This window comes from Eurosta solidaginis, chromosome 4 (assembly GCF_040869045.1).
Source record: "Eurosta solidaginis isolate ZX-2024a chromosome 4, ASM4086904v1, whole genome shotgun sequence".
Taxonomy (NCBI): Eukaryota; Metazoa; Arthropoda; class Insecta; order Diptera; family Tephritidae; genus Eurosta; species Eurosta solidaginis.
Genome location: NC_090322.1, coordinates 136,018,037 through 136,042,410, shown reverse-complemented (window position 1 = coordinate 136,042,410; position 24,374 = coordinate 136,018,037). Strand labels below are relative to the sequence as shown.

General features: G+C 39.0%; 1 protein-coding gene and 1 pseudogene across 1 annotated transcript; both read right to left on the bottom strand.

Annotated features, from left to right (window-relative positions):
* Window positions 1-5,460: 5,460 nt before the first annotated feature.
* On the bottom strand, window positions 5,461-7,745 carry LOC137248201 (DNA-directed RNA polymerase III subunit RPC2-like; annotated as a pseudogene).
* A 424-nt stretch (window positions 7,746-8,169) lies between these two features.
* Window positions 8,170-22,787, bottom strand: LOC137248680 (zinc finger BED domain-containing protein 4-like). The gene is made up of 6 exons (XM_067779583.1): window positions 22,667-22,787; window positions 21,064-22,609; window positions 14,696-14,821; window positions 14,505-14,627; window positions 8,541-8,560; window positions 8,170-8,336 (listed from the first exon to the last, which is right to left on the bottom strand). The coding sequence occupies exons 1-6, from the start codon at window positions 22,785-22,787 to the stop codon at window positions 8,170-8,172; spliced, it is 2,103 nt and encodes a 700-aa protein (XP_067635684.1).
* Window positions 22,788-24,374: the final 1,587 nt, after the last annotated feature.

Below are 24,374 nucleotides of genomic sequence, written 5' to 3'. Positions count from 1 at the left end.
TGGACAACCAACTAAAAGCTTTCTGGGAGTTAGAAAATTTGCCAAAAGGCAAAAGCATTAATGCAGAGGACGCATATTGCGAACAGCTGTATAAAGAAACAACAAGAAGAAACGAAGATGGGAGGTATATAGTATCCCTCCCATTCAAGCAAGGCTACTCAGAAGAGCTGAGTTTAGGAGGATCCCTTAAGCGCGCATTCTAACAATATTACCGAAACGAGTCCCGGTTAATAAAAAATCCGGACTTAGGGAAAGAATATATTAGGGGACTCTCAGAATACGAGACTCTTGGACATATGGAAAAAATCAGCAGTGTCGTCGCAGCAGATGAAACAAATAATTACTTTCTGCCACACCACGCCGTTGTCAAAGCAGAAAGTATAACGACGAAAGTCCGAGTCGTTTTCAATGCCTCAAGCCCGACGGCTAATGGCAGCAGTCTAAACGACATTCTCCTACCTGGTCCAATACTACAAGCAGATCTCCCAATTCTTATTCTGCGTTGGAGACTCTATCGATATGTCTTCAATAGCAATATAGAAAAAATGTATAGGCAAATTTGGATGGATGCCAACCATACCAAATTTCAGAGGATTGTTTTCCGAAAAGACATTAGTGAACCAATAGGCCTCTACGAGTTAAAGACTGTGACGTTCGGAGTTAACTGCGCTCCATACCTGGCCACCAGAACGCTTCTACATCTAGCGGACGATGTGGAAAATTCCCATCCAACAGCATCGAGCATCCTGCGAGAATGCATGTATGTAGACGACGTATTAGCGGGAGGACACACCATCGCATCGACCATTAAGGCAAGGGATGAAATACGACAGGCACTACAGTCAGCTGGTTTTCCACTTCGGAAATGGACATCAAACTCGGAGGCAGTTCTAAAAGACATCCCGAAAACTGATCGACTAAGCGAAGACTTTCTGGCGTTCGAAGACACCAGCACCGTGAAGGCATTGGGCATAAGATGGAATGCGCACTCCGATCTCTTTTATTTTAAAGCAGGACCACTGGAGGATCCAGAAAAACTAACTAAGCGAGAAATATTGTCAGCCATCGCCAAGCTGTTCGACCCATTAGGGTGGCTCGCCCCAATGGTCATAGTGGCGAAAATATTAATGCAGAATATTTGGTTAGAAGGCACCGGATGGGATGAGCCTGTCTCACCAAATACATTAGAACGGTGGAAAACCTTCACCCAACACTATGGCGAAATAGATAAAATACGGATACCGCGGTGGGTAAATTTTTCCCCGGAAGGCGAAATAGAAATCCACGGTTTCTGTGACGCTTCCGAGAAAGCATATGCTGCAGCGATATATATGCGCGTAAAAAGAGACGATCAGGTTTTCATACATTTACTCTTAGCAAAAACCAGAGTAGCTCCAGTGAAAACCATCTCGCTACCACGTTTAGAACTCTGCGGCGCCGTGCTTCTCGCAGAAATGATGGAATCAATATTCCGAAATATTCATTTGGGACCAGTAAAAGTTCACCTCTGGACGGATTCAACCATCGTACTCGCATGGATACGCAAGCCGCCCTGTACTTGGTCAACCTTCGTCGCACATCGAATCACCAAGATCCTCGATATGGTCGGTAATAAGGACTGGCTTCACGTTGACTCGGAATCTAACCCAGCGGACTTAGGGAGCAGAGGACTACTAGCGTCAGATTTGGTCAACAATTCGTTGTGGTGGCAGGGACCTTCTTGGCTGCAAGAAGACAATTCCCACTGGCCAGCGCAAGACACCGAATAGAACACGTCAATTGAGGAAAAGCGGATAAAGGTTCATGCAGCGTCAGTAAACAACAACCCTAACATCCTTGATAGGTTCTCCGACCTTTCAAGGGCGCTGCGGGTTATATCTTACCTTTTTCGATTTGCCCGCAGAACACATCCCAAAACTAGAGTTTCCTTCAATAGGCAGTCTCATACAATCGCACCGGATGAAATCGAAACTACGTCACAACGATTGATAGCTATATGCCAAAGGGAATATTATCAAGCAGAGTATGCCAACTTGAAGTCAGGGAAACCAATTCATGGGAAGAGTGAAATTTTACCCTTAAACCCATTTATCGATTCTGATGGTATAATCAGAACTGGTGATAGGATTGACGCATCCAAAGATATGCCCTACAACGAACGACACCCAATTATCCTGCCGTACACTTGTAGGCTATCCATACTCCTCGTTGAGTTTATACATAAGATCTCCCTCCATGGAGAAAACCAGCTGATGATGCGCTTTATTCGCACTCAGTACTGGATACCGCGTGTTAAAACCATGATTAGGTCTGTCATCCACAAATGTAAAGTGTGTACTATTTACAAGAAGCGGGCACAAACTCAACTCATGGGCATCCTTCCCAAGGAGCGCACCACTTTTGCCAGGGCCTTCACAAATACAGGGGTAGATTTCGCCGGACCTTTTGACATAAAGTCCTACCGAGGGAGAGGGTGTCGCACGTCAAAGGGATATGTATGTTTGTTCGTCTGCTTTTCAACGAAAGCTATTCATCTTGAAGCGACAAACGACCTTAGTACCGGGTCCTTCTTGGCTGCCTTTTCCAGATTTGTATCCAGACGAGGATGCCCAAAAAACGTCTACTCCGACAACGGTACAAACTTTGTCGGGGCTTCACGATCCTTACGATCGGAGTTCAAGGCATTTCTTCGGGAAGCGAGGGACGATACCATGAATAAATATAGCCAACAAACTCTCGCATGGCATTTCATACCCCCAGGTGCTCCTCACATGGGAGGCTTGTGGGAGGCAGGGGTAAAAAGTTTTAAAACCCATTATAAAAAAATCGCGTCCGACCATAAATATACCTTCGAGGAGTTTACGACCCTGTTATGCCGAATATAGGCATGTCTTAACTCTAGACCACTGAGTCCCTCATCAAATGAACCTTCCGACCTGGAGCCGCTTACTCCAGGCCATTTTCTCGTGGGTGGGCATCTGTTAGCTCCACCCGAACTCGACTGTGACGAGAATCCTGCCTCAATAGTCAACAGATGGCAAAAAATGAAGGCCTTGCACCATACTTTCTGCCAAAGATGGAAATCGGAATATCTCACCGAGATCCAGAAACGATATAAGTGGAAACATCCACAATCCAATTTAAAATCCGGAGACCTGGTCGTTATCAAGGAAGATAACCTCCAACCTAACGAGTGGAGAATGGGGAGGATCGTCAACATACACCCAGGCTCTGACAACCGTGTGCGTGTTGTTGACGTCCAGACAACCAAGGGACAAATAACTAGACCAATTTCGAAATTGGTACTCCTTCCGTCCCACGACAAGGAGGAGGAAATGTAAGGGGCAAAATTCCGCCTCACCAAACCCCAGCAAACGACAACTCTATTTCCCCCGACTACCTACAATTAGAGGCCCACGGTTGGTGATAGCATCGAAAGCATATTAAGGAACCCACGTCTTCGTGTCTCTCTATCCCTAAGCTGGTGTTTCTCCCGAGCCATATATTATCATCAACCCCCCGATCTCGTGAGGGTGCGAGTCTACCGGAGGGGAAACCTAAGGCGTACTACGCGATGGCAATGGGGAAAGGGAGCGCGGGACATAAAGACGCGTTTAACCACGTGATGCCCCGCTATCCCTAAGCTTGCGTCGCTCCCGAGGCCCTAATTATAATCAACCACCCCGGTCTCGTGATGGTGCGAGTCTACCGGAGGGCGATCCTACATCTTATTTTTCTTTTTTTTTCTCACCCCCGGTCTCGTACCGAGTCTGCCGGAGGGGGAATCCTACACCTAGCTACTTGTGGGCAATGGGGAAAGGGAGCTAGAGACACGAGGACGCATGGGAGCTTACCAAAAGCTCGCAAAACAAAAAGCAAAACTGAGGCTTCATAATAATACTAACCGGGGGCCCCTTGCAAAAAAAAAAAAAACCACCCCAAATTCACTCGCTCACCCAGAGCGAGGACACCAGAAAACACCCAATTTCACCCGCTCCCCAGAGCGAGGACACCAGAAAATCCCCAAATTCACTCACTCCCCAGAGCAAGGACACCAGAACCCCTAACGCAGATCCAGGATCTGCCACGTAATGCATCTGCACTCGGTCAAAGGCACTCGGCCAACTGAATTAAAAAAAAAAAAAATCATCCCATCACCCAAAATCTTGTCTACTCATAAAGTTTGAGTTTTCCAATGGAAAAAAAAAATTTTTTTTGGAAGTGGGAAAAAGTTCCCTAACCTTGAGCAGTATCCAGTACCCCTTACCACTGGTGGGGGGAAGTACCAGACTTACAAAAGGTCGTTGAAAGCGGGAGTGCATCCCACCGGGTGGATACTTCCCTTACCTCGAACAGTATCTGATACCCCTTACCACTGGTGGGGGGAAGTGCCAGACTTGAACGAGATTTTAACAAAAAAAAAAACAGACTAATGTCATTTTTACAACTTTACGCAGTATCTGCTGCCTCTTACCACTGGTGGGGGGAAGTAGCGGACTGACGCAAAGCTTCCCAGTTATTTTTCGAGAAAATGGGATGCGTTGTTGATCACAAAAGAAAAAAGAGAATATACGCTTTTTACATTTGTACAAGTCTGATATCCCGGTGCTATTCCTCAATGGACAATTTCTTTGCATGCATAAGCTCAATGTAAACTTGTTGGGAAGAGCTGCGTTTCAAGAGTACAAATTACTCAAAAAACCAACATTCAAAATTAACTAGGTTTTAATATACCCTGGTTCCCATACCGGGAATCGAACCCGGGCCTTCTGGGTGAAAGCCAGATTAAAATAATTTTGCTGTCCTAATCAAATAATTAGATTTAACGAGAACAAGTAATTGTAAAAACTTAATCACTCAGTTAACTCGATAAAAAAAAAAAAGGTATCGCAAATTATGTACATATTTTGAAAAATATAAATTGTAAAGTTGTTGAAGTAAAAAAAAAAAAAAAAAAACTTACTGTGTTGAGTAGCCAGCTCACGAAATATATCCTCAGCATGCTTGGATAACCACGATAACCGCCGACTAATACTTGTTAGCGCAGAATTTGTGACTGTTTCCAACTCAGCGAGCTGAAGGTCATACTGTTGGTAACTGATCTTTACACATTAAAAAGCTCGAGAGAGTGCTTCGGCAGAGCCATGTTTCATCTTCGAGATAAACTCTGAAGCAACGTAACAAAGTTCAATAAATCTATAAATTTGGTCAATATAAATAATAGCATAGACCTTTTAAAAAATGCTACCCATACCTTTTTTCCATTTTTGATATACATATCTCAATTTAGCTTTATTTTTCCATAATTAAATGAACGAAATTAACGTTACATATAATTTATATCATTGATATAAATTTATGAAAACATGCGATCATAGAGAGACAATTTCGATTTTAGAAACTATAGAAAGATTGATTGTGAAATGTAAAACTAATAACTAAATTCAGATATTTTGTGACTTAGTAGTTCTGCAATTTTAGTTTTGGTACCACATTCATTCTGGTTAATTCCTGGAAAAGCAATTTACATGCATATGGCATAGAAATTTTCGACACATTCGCTGATGACTGACAGTAGTGATACCACGAGCAATATGCTAAACGACCACAAGTCTTACAAACATCTACATCGAAAGCATCTGAAGAAATCATCAAACGTTCCATAATCAACATGCTAGCGCCATATGAAATGAGGCAATCGCGTTCCATTTCACCCAAACGTAGACCACCTTCACGACTGCGACCCTGTGTGGGCTGACGAGTTAGCACAGCTTTTGGACCATATACTTCAACTTTTGATCATATACGGGACCTGAATAAATGTATGCCTCCAAAGATTCACCTGTTATGCCCGAGTATATATAGTCTTTACCCATATAATTAAAGCCATGTTTAAATAGTTCATCCTGTATGTCTTTACATTTGGAACCACCAAATGCTGTGCCATAATGAAATTTGCCTTCTAATAAACCAGCTTTGCCTCCTAATAGTTCAAGCGTTTTTCCAACAGTCATACGACTGGGAAAACCATGTGGATTCATTATCATAGATGGGCATATACCAAAATCATTGAAAGGCAAATCTTCTTGTTCAACAATTAAACCGGTAACGCCTTTTTGACCGTGACGTGAACTAAATTTATCACCGATCTCCGGACGACGAGTTTGGCGCAAGATTATTTTAATAAGAAAATCTTCTTCACCGTTTGCGGAAACCATTACCTTTTCAATGTAACTCGGTTCAGGACATTTATATGAAATAGGCACTGCTGTATAGGGAATCTGCGAAGTTTGTCCACTCTGTTCTATCGGATTTATTGATGTCACCGCTGGCATTTCTTTGTTAATTAAAATTTGTTTGTTTACTACCATTTCACCAGGTGCCACAATTCCATCTGTGTCTAGCGCATCATGTTTGAATATCACCTTATTCGTAAGCGCATCTTTTACTGGGCACATAATACGATCATATGTTTGATTTGCATACCGTTTAACAGTACATTTTGAGTTCTTATAAATTAAACAACGTCCATAGCCACGATCAATGGATGCTTTGTTTAAAATGAGCGCATCTTCAATATCATACCCAGAATAATTCATCACAGCAACAGTTGCATTTTGACCAGCAGGCAACTTGTCGAACCCAGTGAGCTCAATGGTCTTTGACTTGACCATAGGAGCTTGTGGATAAACTAAATCGTACATAAGCGTATCAATCCTATTCTTTTGATTATAACCGATAACACCCATCGCTTGTTTACCCATAGCACATTGATAAGTGTTACTTGGACTTTGATTGTGATGTGGATAAGGCACAAGCCCAGCGCATACGCCCAACAATGTAAATGGCTCTATTTCTAAATGTGTTGTGGTATCTGCTATTATATCAGCTTCATTCCAAGCAATAAATGAATCATTTTCTTCGTTCACGTCAAGATATTCTACTAAACCATCATGCAGAAAATCCTCAAAGTTACGTATGCCACGTTTAAGCTGTTCAATATGACGCTGTTTTACAGTTGGTTTACCATTACTTACAATTATATAAGGGCGACAGAGGCGCCCACCGTCTGTGTGTATGTACACACAACGCTGAGTGTGAGGAGTGTGTATGGAAACAAATGGGCCAAGTCGGCCTTTGCGGCGCATCATGCGAAAAACTTGTACGAGTCGCTTACAACTTATTGTTAGTCCTAGTATGTTGTCATTTAAAGAAGTACTTATCTGAAATGAAACAGAAGGAAAAAAATCCATTAATAAGTGCACAAATGGACATCGCAAAAGTGGGACAACTGCGGCGCGGCCGACGCCGCAGTTGGAGCACCCCTTTGCGGTGCCGGTAACCTAGAAAACGAAAGAAAAAAAGGGAAAACGACACATCAAACCCATCTGCTCCATCTCCTGGATCCCCATCACCAGTCACCTGAAAATAAACAAAAAATGAATTAAAAATCTGAAATAACATAAGAAATATTTATTTCAGTAAAATTATTGCAAAATATTTTACCACTTACCTTTTTGTCCAGCAACGCGTAAATTTCATATGAATTGAAGCAAAAACGGTAAAATAAATCTTTCGATTTTTGTGCTTCATTCTCTATACTGGAATGTTCAAACAAGTATGTATGTATGTATGATACATACAAGAAAACGAGAAACGACAGAGTTGCCATGTTACCCAACTCGACCACCCAATGGTGCGTTTCTTGTTTGCGTCTGTCTAAGAGTAGAGAAGACAACACAAGGTTAAATCACAAGAAGAAATAATATGAAGGATAATATAAATCCATTTATTATTTTTTTCTTTCCAACAAATATTAAATTAAATTACTTCACAGCCGTAACTGAGTGGCACAGAAACCCACTTCAGTGGCGAAGACGGCGATGCACGGAGAGCGCTGCGGACGACGCATACCGCTTGGGGCAACTCCAACACCTATACGGGTAAAATTGCATATGCCCATTTAGATGGGCAATCAAGCCTGCAAACGACCGAAGATGCCGTTGGCACACACGACATCGATACCCCCCCTGAGGCGTTGGACCCAGTGCTGGCTGCGGCTCCCACAACACGTTCTCGTGCGCCTTATGGAACTTGGCATACCAGGCGGTGGTGCTCCCGCGTAGTTTAACCACCAGAGGCGTCTGCAGGGCCCGGAGCACACAGGGCCTAACTTGCCGCAACACCTCCTCCACCGCCTGCTGCACCAACTCGTCCGGCGCGTGGCAGATATAGGAGCCCCTCCGCCGCTCCGGGTATTGGACATCCGCCACCACCTGGATTGGCTCCTCTTCCCCAGTCTCCAAACACACTAGAAGCAGTTGCATCGGTTCCATCTGAAACGAAAAGAAAAAAATCCATTATAGAAAAAATTATCAAAAAATCCGTTAGGAATTTGTCATACTTACATTTTACCAGCTTGAAAATCCTTTTCCAAATAACAATGTGGTGAGGGTAATTTATCCACCACAATCCTACATTAATGTATCCTGGAAAATTCCTGTTACGGGAAAACAACTGGATGGCAACCCGCAACATACCAACGGCAGCCTCATTAGTGCTGTCATATTAAGAAAGAAAAAAAAGCGGATACCGATAACTACACCAAAGCAGTACCGAAAACCGCAAAACATCAGAATCGGTACTGACGTGTTTTTACCGAATATAGGCATCTACTGCAGTACCAAGCAGTCATACACAACAAAGGAACTCAAAAACAGGGGAGGACAAAACAAAGAAAACAACCTTTCCTCGCAAAAAATTCACATTTTTTTTTACAAAGAAATTTTTTTGTTGTTTTTTTTTACCCTTTCCGTTTTTTTGGGCACTGTTTTCTGGCGGGGGGGGGGGGGGGGCAGGACTTGTTGTTTTTCAACAACAAACATCACAAACAGTCATTATAAGGGCTCGGTACAAAACAATCCGAGTCCCGAAATAAAACAATCCCGACACGACAAAATCCCGAAATGGGAAAAGTCAACTGTTTCTACCGGCCTAGTGTGCTACTGCCCTAGTGACCTAGTTTTTTTTCAAGGGCAAGCAAATACATATATGTATATAGTATATATACTCGCACACCACAAATTCACCATACCAGCTGTCAGCTAACCAAGAAATACACGACAGGGTTGCATGCAATCTCAGAATGGTACGTGCAGATAGAACGTGTCGCGGAGAACGTATCTCCAATCCGGATGCAAGCACCGGAAGTTGGTACACTTTCGAGTTTAATTACGATTTTCGCTATTCATCATGAGCTGTCGCACAAAATTAAATACATACCTTCGTGAGCCTCTCCGCTTCGATTTAAACTCGGTTTATTCACCTATTTTAACGTACGTTTGTTAATAAAACAACACGCGTATCACGAAAACAAGTAATTTTGCGCGGGTGGCTTGGAATCACGTCCGCTCCAACCTCCCACACACCGCAATCTTGCTGGTTTTGTTGAAATATATAAGCTGCTCGAAATCACAGCACTAACTACTTTGCCAAAAACGCTCTCGTCACTCCACGTCATTTGACTAGTCATTTTACGGTGACAGGTTATATTCGTAGTCACATTTGCATGGGCGTGGGTAGGTTTTGTGACCAGGTGTTTTGTAGGGTAATAATATAATACACAACTGACGAAATACATGCGCTGCAGCGAAAACGCGCATCACCCAACCAACCTCACGGCCACTCGCCCTGGCACATCCATAAAATGCCACAGTCGCCCTGAGAGCGACACGACACGTTGTACGCTGGAACGGAGACCTCGGCCTCTTCGTCCAGCCCAGAAAAACCTAAAAACCCTCGAGTCTGGAACGGAGACCTCTGCCTCTTCGTCCAACCAACACAAAAAAACCGCAAATCTGGAATGGAGACCTCGGCCTCTCCATCCGAAACGACAAAAACCAAAGAATAACAAAAACTGGTGCCACTCTGGAACGGAGAACTCGGCCTCTTCGTCCAGCCTTACTGGCCATCGACTATAGATGTATTACGTTCTGAATTTCTATATTAAGAATTATGTATAATTCAATGGCAAGAAATATTCACTTCACTGTTCATAACCGCTAATTCTTTCATCTTAGCTCAGGTGGCATGCTAAGCAAGTCGGAAGGGATTCCCGGCCATTTGGCGTCGCAGACGAACTCTTCATTTAGATTAAGTTTAGTGTGTAAGTCGTATATTAATTTTTTCTCGTTTCAGCGGAGGTCATTGGCGGAAAACGATGTTGCGTATCGCAAGGGGGCCGGCATGTTTAGGCAGGATGCCTAACTTTTCCGCATCTGATTGCGACCCCCCCAATGCAACTCTGCAAATCGATACTCGATACTCGAGTTAATTTATAACCACCCACACCATCACCCTCATGCATGTGCCTGCATGTACATGCACGTGTATGTGTGATTTTTGTCAACGCTCATGCATATGCATGTCGGGGTTGATGTGTGGGTGCCTTTCCCCTCCAAAACGGAGGATTTTGCGGATCAACGGTTGTAGCTCGCTATCCAACCGGCCTCTTTGATTTCAACAGCCAACCAGCTAACATCTGCCGCCAAGGATCTCCACTGTGTTCAAACATATTCAGGTAATATTATACCCACGTTATTTTACTTGTACCTAATAAAGTTCACCCATTATAACGAGGAAAATCCTCCCGTGTTCTTCTTTATTTCCTTTTGAGTGAATCATCCATTGAGCGAGATCGACCCTTGTGCGCCTACCCACTGCCGGTTTACGACGCATTCAGGCCGAACACGAATATTAGAAACATTAAGGGGTACTGCCATCTCTCAGCCGATGCTAAGCAGTGACGTGAATGCACATCAATAATTCAATCATTATGCCTACACATATGTACGTACACGCAGCAGAGAAGCAACGCACAAACACATGCAGATATCTTATCTGAGATATGCAATTATAATTGTGGAAGTGTCGCTCACAAACACACGCGCATATGAGAGCTACATATACACGTACATCTGTAGTTATAATTATAACAGATAACCAACTAGTAGATTCTAAAACAGAAGCGCCTATAAGATGCAACGAAGAAATCAAAGAGTATAAAAGGCCTCAACAATAGAGGCGCTACAATCAGTTTTCATTAAGCACGCAATCTGTCGCGCAATAGTAGAATTATTTATTGTGAAGTACTTTAATAAAGGCCATTTTGAATTATTAAATATTGGAGTTATTTGTTCAACAGTTTAGTGGTTCGAACCTTAGTAGAAGATTTGAAATAAGCGGAATTGCAGTAAATTCGTTACAATATTATTGACACTATCTTGACATTTCCGAAAATTTGTCAATAAATAACTAATTAATTGGAGTATGTACAACGCTCTTGCGGGGATTGAATAACTTAATTTTATATAAAGAAACACACAGCTTTGAGCTCGATAAAATGATGGTGCATGTTGATTCTCTTATCGTGAATCTTCTCTAGCATTTGGTGTATAATGATAATTTGCAACCGAAAAATATCAAAAACTATTAAACCTCATATATCCATTCGTCCAAATGTCCGCCTATCCGCCCAATAGCTCATTCTCATATAGGGCTTGCTTTATTCAAACTTGGTTCATATTCTGTCTACTTTAAGCTAAGCCTATCAGAATGAAAAATTAAAAAAAATTGGTGTTGAAACGAATACTGCTCAAAGAAGGAGAAAAACATAATGTGATATCTCTATGTTAACAATTTCGTGGGGACAACTACACCTTTTCCAGTTTAAGTTCAGAAATTTACAACTCAGGTTCAGAAAATTGCAATTCAAGTTCAGAAAATTACAATTCAAGTTCAGAGTTTCCAATTCAAATTCAGAAAATTGCAACTAAAGTTCAGAAAATTACAATTAAAGTTCAAAAAATACAATTAGAGATCAGAATTTCCATCTCAAGTTCAGAAAAATCCACTTCAAGTTCAGAAATTCCAATTTAAATTCAGAAAATTACAATTCAAGTTCAGAATATTACAGTTGAAGTTCAGAATTTTCATTTCAAGTTCAGAAAATTACAATACAAGTACATTTCAAGTTCAGAAAATTACAATTTAAATTCAGGGCGGCCACCGTGGTGTTCTCCGCCTACCACACCGAATGCCCTGGGTTCACCCCCGGACAAAGCAACATCAAAATTTTAGAAATAAGGTTTTTCAATTAGAAGACAATTTTTCTAAGCGGGGTCGCCCCTCGGCAGTGTTTGGCAAGCACTCCGAGTGTATTTCTGCCATGAAAAGCTTTCAGTGAAAACTCATCTGCCTCGCAGAAGCCGTTCGGAGTCGTCATAAAACAAGTAGGTCCCGTCCCGCCAATTTGTAGGAAAAATTAAAAAGGAGCACGACGCAAATTGTAAGAGAAGCTCGGCCTAAAATCTCTTCGGAGGTTATAGCGCCTTACATTTATTTTTATTTATTTAAATTTAGAAAATTATAAGTAGGGCGTTATTTTTCAAAAGTTATTCCAATTCATACTACGTAATGTAATTCTTATATGTTATTTGCGGATGTGTTGATGCTTCGTTGACAATGGTGGCATGGATATAATGTACCCCAAGTTTTATCCAAGCCGTATACATCGCCAGCTTAGAAATCAAACTGAAGATAACTCTATGCAACAAGTACATGAGAATGCTCCGGCCATGAAAGTATGTCAGTTGAAACCGCAGTTTGGAAGCAGTGGAAGGAGGAGTTCTCCACAGAGTTGCGAGAAGCAGTTGGAGGAAGACACAGTACTTATGTTTGTGACCCTAAGAATATAGCTGGATGTCCTTTTAACTGACGTCTTATGAGAGGAGGGGGGAGAAGAGAGGAAACGGTTTTTCAATATCCCTTCATGTGAGCAAAATTTATTTAAATGAGTTAAGAAGTCTAATGCTTCCTTAACATATAGTGGCCTTCATATGCTTGTATCAAATTATAAGCGCTAACATTTACCATCTTATATACTTTTATTTCCATTGCACGAAAGAAAAAATTCCTGACAAACTTTCTGAACTTGAATTGTAATTTTCTGAAATGTCTATAAATGTGAGGCGTAGCAGATTAAGTTTCAGTTGGTTTTACTACTATCAATAGAAATTTGACGCGTCCAACGCTTTTATTTATTTGTCTGATCAACGCCCTAGATTTATGAGGACTGTGATGACTAGTACCTAGGACCTACCTAATTATTTTCTAGCTTTTAGTATTATTATTATTTCATGTAAGTATTGTTTTCAATAAAACCGTTTAACTTAAAATTTTTTTTTTTTTATTATTTTTTTTTCAAGTTTTTAGTCTTTATTTAATTGCCTATTATTTCTCATTCTATTTAGTTCATTTAGTGACTCATTTTTAAAAGGACTCTTTCCTGACAATTTATTACAATCTAAGTCTTTAACACATGATCCTTCCAAAGACTTTACTCTACTCTGCGCCACGTATGCTTGTCCCTCCTCCAACTCCAAAATATTTTGATGTCACTTCTACGGGACTGTGTGTAATATTTGTTTCAAATATGAGCCAAATCGGATATCATAGGTCGCTTTCCATACAAGTATGTATTATGTCTTCCAAATATGGACCAAAAGGGGCAACAAATACGATTTTTTTGAATATCGATCTTTGCGACGCCTAGCGGCGATTTTTTTCATAGGTCACTTTCCCCACTTGTATGTATTATGTGTTCGAAATATGAGCCAAATCGGACCACAAATACGATTTTTTTCAATATCTCAATCCATGCGCCACCTAGCGGCGAGTTTTTCATAGGTCGCTTTCTATTCTTGTATGTATTATGAGTTCCAAATATGAGCCAAATCGGACCACAAATACGATTTTTTTGAATATATCGATCCTTGCGCCACCTAGCAGCGATTTTTTCATAGGTCGCTTTCTATTCTTGTATGTATTATGTGTTCCAAATATGAGCCAAATTTGACCACAAATACGATTTTTTTCAATATCTCGATCCTTGCGCCACATAGCGGCGATTTGTTTTCATATATCGCTTTCTATTCTTGTACGTATTATGTGTTCCAAATATGAGCCAAATCGAACCATAAATAACATTTTTGTGAATATATCGATCCTTGCGCCACCCAGTGGCGATTTTTTTCATAGGTCGCTTTCCATTCTTGTATGTATTATGTGTTCCAAATATGAGCCAAATCGGACCACAAATACGATTTTTTTGAATATATCGATCTTTGCACCACCTAGCGGCGATTTTTTTCATATGTCACTTTCTATTCTTGTATGTATTATGTGTTCCAAATATGAGCCAATCGGACCACAAATAAAATTGAATATATCGATCTTTGCCCTACCTAGTGGCGATTTTTTTCTTATTATTGCATTGCCATCGGGTTCTGAACTATATTCCAAGTTTCAAGCTTGTAGCTTATCGGAAAGTTACTTAAATTTCAATTACATAATTCGTGCCAGCCAGCCAACCAGCCAGCCTCTCAAGGCAAGCTAAATAAAACTGTTTAAAAATGAGCCACTTAACAAGCGCAATGGAAACTTACCGATATTTGTGAGGTAAATAAGAATTGAGTAGCACATATTCCATAGATTTGTTAGTTACAATATACTCTATCTGATTGCTAAAATTAGACAAAATACGATACTCTTCAGAGAAATTATCAGTTCTAAAAATTGTTTGAGAAGTAAGTAATTTGTAATAAATCATATTATTTAACTGACGTTTCGAACTAACCTTACTATTTGAAAGATTTCCTTGCTTAAAGCACCATACTTAAATCCACCGTCTTCTTTGAATGCTTTAAAACCTGCAGTCTGTTGAACCATTCCCTCGAAGATATGCAAAGAACTGCGTTCGTGCCTACATTGCGTTTTCACATTGTGAAATTTATAGATGGGATTAATGCGTAACCAAGTGGTGCCGCTTTTGCTAAATCCGCCGTTCTTCATATCATCCCATTGCACTACGTTCAAGATCACGAAAATCACATACACGATTAGGGCAATCAATTTTACCATCATTCATGCCAATCTCTACGCCCTATAGTTGTGTAATCATTATGTACATACATATTTTGCACTAATGCTCTTATATAACAATTCCACATGCGACGCTATCCTCACACAATTAACATTACCGAAATGACTCATTTGATCGCATTTGGACAGCAAATGCTGTGCATTTTCTTAAATCCTCGTCACATAAGTAGTTTTTATATAGATGCGTTTAACGCAACTTTATGCATGATGAGTTGGTTGCACGTGTTTTTATGGAGAATGCTAGATCAACCGTTAGGGTCGCCATGTGACAAGAAAAAGTAGCCAACTTTCAACTTTTGTTGCAAGCAAAGCATATATAGAGGAACTCGACATTTGCTTTGGCTAAGGGTGCATTCACACTTTGTGAGTGAAATTTATTTCCCACTCGTTGGTACTTTTCTAACATTTTTCACAGTTAAAACAATTTAACAAATTGATAGGATACAAAATATGTTAGCAAGTATTTTTCTTGTCCAGTGAGAATGTTTATAACTGTGCTTCGCGAAATATTGTATGCGAATGTGCAAGGCGAAATAAAATTCAATTGCTAAGTCTGAAGTTCTTTTATATTTATAAATGCAACGTCTTGCGTGATTGGGGCGATATTACTGGCACACATAAAATTACGTTGAATGCATCTGTATAAAAAGTCCATTGTGGCTCGGAGTTAATTCAAGGCCAAAACGATTTTGGATGCAGCATCGGGCATTGGCAGCTGAGTAGATTACAAAGCCTATTTGTCGCTCCCCATACAAAGACATGCTATCTACTTATCTGTTAGCGCACGATGCTTCATCAAAAATCTTATGTGTTTGGGCTTTAGAAGAACCCCAGTAAGAAGAAAAAATTAAACGATAAGACAACATTTATATATAAAGACTAGAAGACCCGGCAGGCGTTGTCCTGCCCTAAATTTGGCCAATTGCATACATTTTAATAAGCTTTTTCCGTCTGACTCTGCCCTCCCCCCTCTTCACTTTTTCCTAATCCTTTTATTCACTCTTCCCTCCATCTTTTTCGCTTCATCTATCTCCATCTTGTCTCATTCAATCTCTTTCTCAATCTCCTTCTCCTTCTCTCTTTTCTCTTCTCTCAATTTCTTCTCATTCTTCTGCATCCCTTATTGCCTGTCCCAGAAGGTGGTATGTATTTTATTCCAGTCCCAGTCCCAGTCCCATTCCGAGTCTCAGTCCCAGTCCTAGTCCTAATCCCAGTCCCAGTCCGTCTCTGGATAATATATTACTCTGTACTAAAGCACTCATCAACAGCTTTCATTTGATATCCATATTGTATGAACACTGTCTAGGCATTCACTGGCCTACGTTTTGGCCTATATCTCGAGACCCTAGTCACCCAGGGGTATGAAAATTACCCTCTACTAAAGCACTCATCAACAGCTTTCATTTGATATTCATATTTTATAAACACCCTCTAGGGGTACCCAGGTCCACGTTTTGGCCTATATCTCGAGACCCTAGTCACCTAGGGGTATGAAAATTACCCTCTACTAAAGCACTCATCAACAGCTTTCATTTGATATCCATATTCTATAAACACCCTCTAGGGGTACCCGGGTCCACGTTTTGGCCTATATCTCGAGACCCTAGTCACCAATAGGTATGAAAACTACCCTGTACTAAAGCACTCATCAACAGCTATCATTTCATATCCATATTGTATAAACACATTCTAGGGGTGCCCATGTCCACGTTTTGGCCTATATCTCGAGACCCTAGTCACCAATAGGTATGAAAACTACCCTGTACTAAACCACTCATCAACAGCTTTCATTTGGTATCCATATTGTATAAACACATTCTAGGGGTGCCCGGGTCCACGTTTTGGCCTATATATCGAGACCCTAGTCACCCAGGGGAATGCAAATTACCCTCTACTAAAGCACTCATCAACAGCTTTCACTTGATATCCATATTCTGTACACACACTCTAGGGATACCCGGGTCCACGTTTTGGCCTATATCTCGATACCCTAGAGACCCCAGAGAACTACCCTATATTTCAAGTTAGATCAAACTACATACGGGGTGCAAAACAAATTCAAAATCGGTTCAGTAGTTTAGAAGTCCATTGGCCTCAATTGTGTGACACGTGTTTTTATATATTAAGATAAGCGAAATGCGTATAAAGCCAATGTAAACGGTTTAAAATGACTCGTTTGGGAATACACATTTGAGGCCAGTGGAAATTTTATATTATAGTATACATACGTAATAGATGCACCAGGTAGGCCATGTGATATCATAGTCATCATATCCACTTTGTTATATCCAACACGCGTAGCTAAACGAGGATTGTCATGATTGCTGGTTACCCAATTTGATCTTTTGTATTTAGGCCATATTACAGTCATCCACCAGTCGGCCCGCTTTTCAATATCAAAAGCATTGCTTTTGCTGTCTATTTCAATAAAATTGAAGTTGATTGGAAATTGCATGCCTTCGATTTATTATCATCGATTTATTTATTTATTTTATTGTTATACCGTTGGAATAATATTCCTTTATATATATCCTTTAAATATCTTTTTATTCAAAACATCCGTCAAGTCGAGTTAGATCGTGTAAATCGTAAAATAAATAGCTAAAAGGATTCTGTCTGATCCTAATAAAATTCACTGGAACTCGTTTCGGGCGGAAATGCCATCAATCGATATAGTGTCCCTATTCAAATGCAAACTAAGTTGCTGCTTGCGTCGTAAAAACAGCAGCTTCGTTCCAGGAGGTGAGTGCCGAATACTTTTGCAAGGTTATGAAAAGCCCTCGAGGGCACCTCTGACTTAAAGCTTTCTACGATCCAAATATGAGTTACGGCAAGTATCTTTAATGAAATTAATATGCGTTTAGACACACACACACCGAGCCAAATCTTCTCTAGCACAATAAGGCGTTGTAACGTGGATGAATCCCAAATATGTAAAAATAAAATGACACAGCTGTTGTTACAACACATATTTGTTGCCATCGCTGTAAATTTGTTGACATTTGGCTTGTTGTAACTGATGTAGTTTTTATCGGCTGATGTAGGTTGTTTCAACAAAATTTTTTTTAGTTGCAGTTGCCAATATGAATTTTGTATCTTCATAAAATGGCAACTAAATCCAAATTCCGAATTAGCGACAGACAGATGTTAAGATGTCGAACATTTTTTATGTCCGGCTGCGTATATTTCAAATCCAGCTAGCGGCATTACAAACTATGCAGTGTGATTAGTTAGCAGAAATACTCACTAGAAGAGTTTGATCCACGTTTTCCATATAGGTACATATATGTATGCACTTACATATGTATATATAACACGTTGAAGATATATGTACATATGTAAATACGCACTTAAAAATGTGCTCCTTATGAAAGCATGATATATGTAATACACAAGGAGAAAATAAGATGTGAGACTGACTCTTAATAATAACAGTATGTAAATCTGTTTGAGAGAAATACTTCATTGTGATGGACAAACACTGCAGGCAAAGTCGATTGGAATCCAGTGCTCATGCTGAGCGGAATCTGATGCATTCCGCCAGTATATCACCCTTATGCGGCAGTTGCTCACGAACGTACGTACCAAAAACGTGTCAGCTGACACGACCTATCTTATGAGTGTGCAATGTAAACGAAAACTCACCGACGTGCAACGCCCGCACGTACGTAGCCCGGAACGTAGAAATCAAAACAATTTTGATTTTTTCCGTAAGAACGTGTCAGCTGATCGCTCTCTCACTAGACAGAGTTGCCTAGTAAACTTTTGTGCGCTAATTTTTGACCGTTTGCAATTTTATTCAAAAACACCAAATTAAAGTTTGAAAAATTGTGAAAATAATTCGAAATAATTATGTAAAAGTGCTGATTATAAATATGCAATCTATTTATACTTATTTAATATGTATTCCGGCCTTTTACAATATCAAAAATTGAATTGGAAAAAGTTGATGTTTCCATAAGCATACATGCAAAATGGTCAATGGCAACAGTGCTTATCTGTAAACAATACACACACAAATATGTTATGTACATCTACACAGACGCACACATTGATTCATACGGGCTTGAGAGTTCGGTCAAACGTGTTTCGTACGGCACACGTCGGTGGGTAACTGCCGCATTATTGTCATTGTCGTCGTCGTCACTGAACGACGACGTGTTAAATTGGTATTGCCATCGTCGTTTTCGATAACTATTAACGACTATCGACACATGTTTGGTATTGACTAAGCAAATTTGCTGTCGTCGTCGCTTTCACACGCCGCCATTTTTGTCGACGCTGTTTTTACTGACGACAGAAGGAAAATTTGTAAGTAAAACATATATTTTTTAATTAATTACATATATACAAACATGTAATATGCGTTGTTTTTTTTAGATATGGAATATGAAAATAACGAGTGCGCAATAATTCGAGGTTCTTGTAGGTGGGCTTGAAAAAATCGGAGTTATTTCTGATTTTTTTTCTATTGAGTCTAAGCTCCTCTTTATTATTTTCGTCACTAGAGCCCGCACTACTGTCATAATAAAACATTTTTATAATATCTTGAAATTCAATATTTAAACAAATCTCAAATCGCAAAAAAAGATACAGAAATGGTAAAAAAAATCGTACAGCTGATCCAGAAATGGCAGAGATGGTATATTTTCCTTTCGTCCGGCATCCATCTGTTTTTTACTTATCATTCCAAGAATAATCACACTACCAAAGATAACTAAGATAAACAGCTAAGGATGGCGAGTCGCATCTACCGGTATTCATTCATTTAGCCAGTAGCGAAGACGTTGGAAACTAGTGATGGACGATATGGCGATTTTGAGCTATCAGTGAAAATAGATATGGCTATTTTTGAATATCGGCTATTTTTTATAGCTATAGCGATCGCTTTATTTCAACAAGCGATTCCATACAGAAGAGCGATTTTGAGCTATCAGTGAATATAGGTATGGCTATTTTTTACAGCTATGGCTATTTTTTACAGCTATGGCGATCGCTTTAATTTATATTTAATAAGCGAATCTGCAATTATTTGTATACTTGTATATAAAAATGAATGTTTAAGTCTTTTTACCAGAGTAGATTGAATGTTATACATTAATTTATACTAAATTAAATTTTATTAGAATATATGAACCAAAATTGGAATAAAAAGAAAAAAGTATGTACCTTTAATTGTAAACTAATGTAATGTGAAATTCTAATTTTCTGAGAAGTTATGATATATATTATTAACTGGCTGACGACAATATGTTCAGACTCGTATTACACTCAATGAGATGAAACTAGCTGAAATAAATGTATATGCATCTTTGTTTTATAAGTTTTGTTAATTGAAAATGCTTTGATTTTTAAATGTAAGATGAATCAACCCGAAATAAATCTGTATATGTAACACCATAAAAACATGATTTATTTACTATATTATACTACACCGATGTATTCAGAAATACTCCGTATGAATTTATTCTGAAAGTTGTATTTGGCTGCATAAATTTGTACAGTAAAGTGAATCAATTTTTAATGAAAAATACAGAGGAAAAATATAGCAAATTCTTCAAACTATTATAAAAATATTCTTTAGCAGAAAATTATCCACCCATGTGCAGTGCCCCAGAAATTAGCCGGAGAATTCAACCATATACAAACCATATGACAAATCTTGAATTGCATTCTCCCAAAAACCTTAAATTTTGAGTTAATCTCTTTACAATAAGACGAGTGATATATGTTTCTAGATTTATTTTATTTTATCATCAAAAACACAAATTTTATAAAACTGTTAACGGCTACTGCCTAGAAGTATGAACTTATGAATAATACAGGCAACCAATCTTAGGCCAAGTCTAAAGACCTATGTCTATTTGGCGTCACATAGTGTAATTGAAAACAAAAAAATTCAGCCATTCCATTTCTTTTATACATTTCATGAAATTAAAGTTTTAAAATTAACTTATATTGCTTGTTTAGTATTTTGACAAATATTAATTATTTTATTATAAATACTTAAATATAAAATCAAAATATAACGAATTTTATATTTTATGATTGGCGTTAAAAAAGATAAGCATTTTAGCCTTTTCATCATCTAAGCGCATTCTTCTCTCGCTTAAAATAAGGCCGGCTTGAGAAAAAAGTCTTTCACAGGGAACCGATGTTCCTAAACACCCCAACTTTTCGCGAGCTATAGGAGATAGATTGGGATACTTGTAATTGTTTTTCTGCCACCATAAAAAAGGATCAGCTTTTCGTGCAATTACAGTTTCTTCTATATACCTCTGTACTTCGATAATTGCTCTTGAATGAGTTGTGCCTTGCGGTCTCTTTGAAGCAATGTTGGAGTCCAAGCAGCTCCATATGGAATATTCCGATGTATCAGCATCAAATAGATCAACTACTTGGGTTTCCTGAGCAACAGTGCTTAATTCTGCAATGATATGGTTTTTATAAAATTCTGAGGTTGGAGTATCAGAGAACGCAAAATTTTTGAACCTAGGATCTAAAAATGATGCCAAGCCAAGAGTTTTGCTTTTTTCCAAATTCGCAAGACGTGTGTTTATCTCTGTTAATAAATTGTAGGCTACTTCTTTTATCTGAATTACGAAACTATTACTTTTTGCCCACTTATTATATAAATTTTTTAGGCCGTTTACAATTGGGATTACCATTGATCCAGTGCAATAGTATTGACCACTTATTTCATTAGTTGCTTGCTCAAAAGGTCTCAATACGGCAACCAAATCTCTTAGCATCGACCATTCATCAGGACTAATGCGAGGTAACTCCTTATCAATAAGAGCGAGGGTGCATTTAACAGCATCTTCGACTTTGATGAATCGTTCAACCATATAAAATACAGAGTTCCATCTCGTATCTACACTTTGAATAAGTCTTAATGGTTCTGTACTGGCATTACGTTGAAAGGTCGTAAACTTTTCATTTGTTGAAGTGCTTTTCCTAAAGTGTGTGACAATTATCTTTACTTTTTGTAAAACTGAACTAATAGCCTCACCACTTAAACTGCTTTTAACTATTAAATTTAAAGTGTGTGCAAAACAACCTAGATGACGAAGCTTGAGCTCATTTTGCAAAGCACTTTTTATGTTATTTGCGTTATCAGACACACTGAGTATGATTTTATCAAACACGCCCCATTCAGTCGTAACCTTGCGAATTTGATCAGCTAAATTTTTCGATGTATGTGCATCATACATTGGGCAGCAATCGAGCAATATGTTGGTCAGCTCAAAATTGTCATCTACAAAGTGAGCGCTGATGGCAATATAACTAACTGTATTACGAGACGTCCAACAATCAGTTGTAACACAGAACTTTAAACCACTCTTAACTTTAAATTTCATTTTTTGCAAGCATTCTTCGTACAGTGCAGGAATTATCGTCCTTGATATTACTTTCCGACTAGGTAATTCATACGCAGGGTTTAACGCTTTTATAAACTTACGAAATCCTCTGTCTTCAACTATGCTGAACGTCTGCAAATCGCTTATGAAAATAATAGGCATGGCTTCGTCAATTTCCTTTTTGGCCTTTGCAGAAATCTTTATATTATTTAGAGACGACGTTATTTTTGTTTGATGCAAAGTGGGTCCTGAAAAGATGTTAAATGGTCTCAACTCATATTCTATTTTCTAATAAAGGAGTTTACCATGTTTTACAACTGCTTCGGTAACTGTTTCCAGCTGAATTTCTGGCTGTAAGGACGGCTGAGGGTGCCTTTGCATTACCGCTGCCATTGGCAGTTCGACACTTGGATGACGGCTTTGCATGTGTTTTTTTAATTACTATGGGATGTTTTGTACGAAATATTTTTTTTGCAAATATTACATTTTGCATGCGCTTCATTTATGGGCTCATAAAATTGCCATATTTCACTTCTTTTATTACTATAGTTTGCTGTCATCTTTCACTCAGTATTAAAACGGATTTTTAATAAATTAATAAAACAAAATTTTCGCAGTCAACGACATCAAAACGTCGTTTATAAAAATATCAATTCAAAATAACGTCGCCTGAAAGAGCAAGCTAGCTAAAAATAAAAACAATCGAGTGCTGCCAGAGGTGATTTTCATTCTTCATGAAGAAATATCGCTATTGGCAAAATGCTGCCAGATGTGATTGTCATTCAAAAGAATCGGATAAAGGAAAATCGCCAATAACTGATATATTTGTAAAATGTAATATTTCGTACTAAACAAGCCACAGTGATTTAAATTGACGAAAATTTTATTTAAATTGAAATTGACGAAGCCATGCCCATAGTTGAAGACAGAGGGTTTCGTACGTTTGTAAAAGTGCTAAGCCCTGCGTATGAATTACCTAATCGGCAAAAAATATCAAGGAGGATAATGTAATTAGAAATGGAACTACGATCCATAGCAAATAACTTTAAAGCTCTGCTCATGCGATCAAAAGATGTGCACTTCCAAATAAAATAAACATCAAACTTAGAATTACATTTAACAGGTGCCCCAGCTGATAATTTAAGCTTCAAGCCCATATCTTCGCCATAATTATCTGACACGTTTATGACATGCCCAATTTCGCTTGCCTTATGAAGCTCGCCCACATATGGTAGCCAGTGGACCAAAAACTTTCTCGTTTTGATAACCATCTTCATAACGCAATAGCACTTGTGATGGTTCAGTATCTATTCCTGGCTTCTGAAAATCCTGAAATGTATCAATATTTTCCTGCCATAATATCTCCAATTTGTTTATTTGTCCTTCTGATATTTGTCGTGTACGCAACTGCTCTTGCTCGGTAGGCACCTTAGCCAACCACGGCAAAAAAGAACTATCAGTTATAATTGGCTTCCATTGTTCTTGATCCCAATTCTTATATTTCAAAGAGTTTTGCGTTGCACATGGTTCACTAAAATTTAAATTTATTTGTTTAAATAGATACACTTTTTATTATTTACTCCATTTTCAGCTTACCAGCATAACAACACTACAACAGAATCAGCCTGTGCTGGAATGAATCCTAATACAAATACATTACGTACGCCACACGAGTAACATTCTGGTACTGTTTCTCCAAGTGGACATTCAGATGTGCTTCCACGCCTATTACAAAACCATTTTTTGCAATTATTGCACATAGCTACGGTTCCAGGATCGTGAATGCCGCAGTATTTGCATGCGTGTGCTGGTAGTTCCTTAACTGCTAAAACTGATGTATCATCGTCCTCTTCTTCGAATTGCAACTCTGCCAAATTATGTGCTAACGCGTTTATTTTGATCTACCATACGAAATATGAATTCAAAGATAGGTATACGCATTTAAAAAAAGTCTAGAGCAGCAGTCGACAGCTAATACACGTCCAAAATGCTGGGAGGGGTGTTAAAATATAT